The sequence below is a fragment of the Phanerochaete carnosa genome (genome assembly GCF_000300595.1).
Source record: "Phanerochaete carnosa HHB-10118-sp unplaced genomic scaffold PHACAscaffold_11, whole genome shotgun sequence".
In the NCBI taxonomy this organism is placed as follows: domain Eukaryota; kingdom Fungi; phylum Basidiomycota; class Agaricomycetes; order Polyporales; family Phanerochaetaceae; genus Phanerochaete; species Phanerochaete carnosa.
In genome coordinates, this window is record NW_006767638.1 from 780747 (window position 1) to 785530 (window position 4784).

Below are 4784 nucleotides of genomic sequence, written 5' to 3' on the forward strand. Positions count from 1 at the left end.
AGCACGCTTAATCAGAGACACTTACGGTAGTACTAGTCCCAAGAGCAACCGCGCGCCGGGATTACGTTCGTGGAGGAGCCCAGCAAACAATTGAATAGTCGGTCATTGCCATCAGATGATATGGCTATTGGTAATCTCAGTCGCTGTCTCGGAGTGCTGCGCAGTTCAGCGAGGCGGCGCCGGAGAAATATGGCTTCTTTGTGGCACGGTAATCCCCGTGAAGCCACATGGGCGACGCTGCGCTTGTGCCCGCTCAATATCTTCAACTTCGGCAGGCTACAGTTTTGTACCTTTGCATCCTTTACGACCATGTTTTGAAGGAATAAGTTCTAGGTGCGTTGAAGCTTCAGCTAATTCTGTGCTCTACAAACGCTTAATTTTTCCCTAATTAAGTACACATGCGCACGCAATTAAATATGACCAACTAGGGAGCAATGGTACGTGCTCGGTTGCGCTGTGATGTTCCGCTAGACTCAACAGGAGCTAGGTCATTGTGAAACATGAGAAACTGTTCCGAGTTCGTGATTATATGTCGTACGATGATGGGCAGCGAGGCCGGCGAAGCCAATGAGGCGGTCTCTTGTGCCGCGTCGGCGTGCGTGCTTAAGTCGGTGATCGGCAATCACCGCGCCACGAAGAAATTGGCAATTTTACTACACTAGCGATTAAGTCTCATGATACTACGACAACAGCCCGATTGTATGACCAGCTTTCGGATTTTGAAAAATTTCACGGATGACTTATAATGCATGAGTCGTGCTAAACTCTTGTATTCTGAAGATGGCGACGCTATGTGCCAGATCGCCCGAGAACCGAACCTCGGGGCGAAGCCAACCGCAGCCGAGACTCACGCTCAATATCCAAAGTTCGGAACTCGTACTGGCTATCAGGTGAGTGTCCGGATTTGCCATGAGATGCGGGTGCTGCTAGGACATCATGCATCAACCCTGACAGGTCTGTCACATTCGAGCCCCTCCCTGCGATCCGGTAACGTTCGAGAGGGCTGTCGTAATGCCGTTACCGCGGGTAACGGAAGGTGGCACTACCCCAAATGTCGGTAGTGTGTATGACAAATAGGTCCGCACTTTTCGCAGACATGATTACTGGACAGGGATCACAATGTGCATGTGTTCATCAGATGACGGACTGCTATGTCTTCCATTGCATAGATTATTCATACACCAGCAAGTTTTCCGTGACACGTCAGACGGGTAAAGGGTTCACAGGCGCAGTAAGATCATCCTTTTCGCACGTTTCGTGCGCAGCCGCTGACGGATGGAGGATGTTACAAAGTGTCCGGCTTGCGATTGTAAGGTGACGAGCTCATCGAAACATCGTCGTCAGTGTTCTTGCGGATAGCCTACGGGCGAGAAGTGCTGAATCCGTGCGTGGAGACAGCTCGAAAATGGACAAATTATCTCGCCCAGCCATAATCCGACTACTTTTTCCTTTTCCTTTTCTTGAGAAAATGCTCATCTTCAAGCACTGTAGCCTATAGTAACTATGCACCGTAAACATCGAGCAGATGAACGATTGGGGCGGGGACAGTAACGTTGGCTGTATGAGCTCATGAATCCATCGTACCTGCGAAATATCAGCCAACGCACCGACCAGCAGGCTACGGACGTACCTTAACATGAGCACATGCGTGTGTCAGTAAATCATACATTTCCGAAGCTCATCCGCGTACACCCTCCGAGCCTCCCGCCACATGTCACCCCACTGCAGCACCTCTTCCCTGTATAGCCCCTCATGCTCCTCTGCAGCGGCACGCACGCGCTCTTCGAGGTGGTCGAGTGGTACTCCCTTCCCGCTACGCGATAGGAACGGCTTGGCCATGGTGTAGTGTACAACGCGCATCTCGTCCTGGAGGCTGTCCCAAACCTTTGGCGCGCGCCGCTTGATGGCGATGTTCCCATTGTACGCGAGCGGCAGGCGTAGGACGTCGGTTGCGAAGTACTGGTTTAGGAACGCCTGCTCGGCCCATCCAGGTGGATACCGCGCCACTTCCAGCGCCGCGAGCATAGAGTCGAAGAGCTCGCTGTCCGGGCGCAAGAAGACGACACCGGCGTTGAAGTCGAGCGTGAAGCCGCGCTGACCGAGCCAAACGTCAGGCGCAGCAGCGAAATTGTATGGTAGAGAGAAGAGCTCGTCGAAGTTGCGGAGGACGAGGGTATCGCTGTCGATGTATACGAGGCTTGTGATGGGGTCGGGCAGTGCGTCGAGTGACCAGAGTCTGAGCTTCGTGTACTGGTCGGCGAAATGTTTAAGCATGCCGCGGCCGTCTGCGGGGGGTGGGATGCGCTCGACAGGATAAGCAACGAAGCCGGAGGATGTAGCGAGACACAAGGCCTCTGCGGAGACTTTGGATGGGATATAGAGGAGGACTAAACGAGCGGAGGTATGCACCAGGTGTAGCGAATGACCGAGCGTTGCAACGGCAGGAGCGTAGGAGTCGGAGTAGAGGGTGGTAACCACCGCGGCGCTGTGCCAGGCATCTTCAGACAGAGACGGTATGGCGGATTCGTTGAGAAGTGGGTATGTTTTTCTAGGGGTATGCTGTAGTCAGAGTGAAGGACGACAAGCGGCAGGACTCACAATTGCTGGAAATCGTCGAGCGGTACTGGTGGGGTGTGTGTGCTTCTAACCAGATGGACGATGTTGAAGACAACGGACGCAATAAATAAGCCAGCAAGGGCGGCATAGATGCAGCGGGGTACGTGAACGCGACGTGGCTTTTGTTTATGTGGTACTGAACCTCCAAGCGGTTCTAGTAAGATGTAGGAGCGGTATCTAGGAGGGCTAGGAAGATAGCGAAAGAGGAACATGGCTGGGATGCCGAGTAGGGGGACAAGTGGCGAAGGAACGTTGCATGGTTTACTCTACCTGCCTCTGACTTATATATTTGAACGGCCATCTTAATCGATCGGACACCGAGCTGTTGTCGTGACTCTGACGCCCTTGCTGAGCAGGCGGTCATAATGTGCTCGATATTACCAATTTTCCCACTGTAACAATGCTGCTTCGTAAACAGATCGACAGCTCATGTCCCGGGTGTCCTAATTCCCCGTACATGCGTGATTATTCGCAGATGAGGGGCGTTTTATACCACCATATAATGCGCAAAAGGTAGGCCCAACACGCTCGCGGAATTCCGGTTCGCTGACTCGAAAAAAAAAAGCATCGGTACTCTCACGATGGTCTACAAGCGCCATGAACTGTCGAGAGAGTCTGCGCAGTAGTGCACAAAATGCAGCTTGGTGGACACGCACCTTGCGAGCATTCACGTTTATGGAAAATACCTGCGCAGCGGACACGTATGCGTGCAATCCGCAGCTGCTAGGTAACATCTCTAAAACCGATGTCATGTGGTCAAGTTTACACGGTCGGCGTGAGCCCGAGCGACTCGCTAAGAGGTATGGTAACTTGGTGAGGAGTCCCGGCAGGGGGCCGCAATTTGCCGTGGATCTGCCGATGCTTGGTTTGAGCAGATGCTCTGGCGAAGATAGCGCGGTCCCGAGGGTACTCAAGCGCACATGAACGTGGAGCTTGGCATTGCACAGTCGTTCTGGTGCCTCCGTAGCCGGAGGTACGGAACAAATTGCTGCGCCAGGAGAGGAGCGTCCTGGGAGCTATTAGTGAGCGGGGCTGTCATAGCGCGAGTATTTCCGCTTTATATTGCTTCGCATTTATCGCATATCCTGAGCGTACGTGTAACCATCCTCCGAATTTCAACAATCATCTCACCCGATCGGAGGTACCTGGCACCTGTCTCAGGAGACATTAAGCCCGTAAAGAAACCCACGAAGCTACTAAACGGTCAGTCGTGGCTATGATACAACATTGCTATTCCCGACCTGGATCGCTGTCTCTGAGCGCCGCGCAGTTCAGCAGTAGCGGTGCCGGAGAGGATATATCAATTGCCGGTTTCTTTGTGGCACGGCGATCTACGTGAAGTCCCATGGATAGTATCGTCCCGGCTGCACAGTTTGATCTCAAAAGAGCCCCATCCCTTGCGAACGTATGCCATAAAAAGAGTCGTAGGGGACGGAAATGAACGAAAATGGCTAGTGGGATTTGGAGTTGTCGAGCTGCTAGCGTTGAATCGATGACGTGATAAACAAAGCAGTCAAACGCAGGATCACATCGACCATAGCACGCCGGGATGGTACTGTCGCTAAAAACGATGATTTGCCGGCGTCACGACGTCGTCAGAGCTGAGAGAAAGCTGCGCGACGCCGGGGTTTTGGGCGTCTATATAATGATCCGCTCTATCCAGGAAAGGAAAGGAAAGGACCCCAAAGCCAACTTGCCACGAGCTTGCTTCTCCTCGAAAGTAGTACAACCAGGTGAGCCTCTCCGACCTCGAATGTGTACCCGGGATTTTGCGCTTTATATTCAATGACTTATACACCTCTGCTTCGACCTTCGCAGGACGCTGTCAGAAACGGAGGCTCGTAACAGCGTGCGAAAGTACCGGCGGCCCCGGATCGCGCACACGGCGCCGCTCTTAGCGATGGCGACGGGCATCCGGGCCTCCACGGCCTCAACCACAACATCAGCATGCTCGACGACGCGGTGCTCGAGCGCTTGGTGCGCGAGCACGTCCAGACGATGTACCACCCCACATGCAGGTGCCGATGGCACCGGTCGAGGACGCGGGGGTCGTCGATTCCCCCTTGCGCGTGCACGGCACCGGGAACCTGCGTGTCACCGATGCGCCCATCTTCCCCGAGATCAATGCGGGGCACACGGTGNGCTGTCCACTTGCGCTGTGCGAGGCT

At 53.9% G+C, this 4784-nt stretch overlaps 1 protein-coding gene across 1 annotated transcript; it reads right to left on the reverse strand.

Moving 5' to 3' along the window:
* Window positions 1-1629: 1629 nt before the first annotated feature.
* Window positions 1630-2828, reverse strand: PHACADRAFT_152681 (glycosyltransferase family 8 protein; the record flags this gene model as incomplete). The annotated part of the gene is made up of 2 exons (XM_007400785.1): window positions 1630-2548; window positions 2599-2828. The coding sequence occupies 2 exons, from the start codon at window positions 2826-2828 to the stop codon at window positions 1654-1656; spliced, it is 1125 nt and encodes a 374-aa protein (XP_007400847.1). The 3' UTR covers window positions 1630-1653.
* Window positions 2829-4784: the final 1956 nt, after the last annotated feature.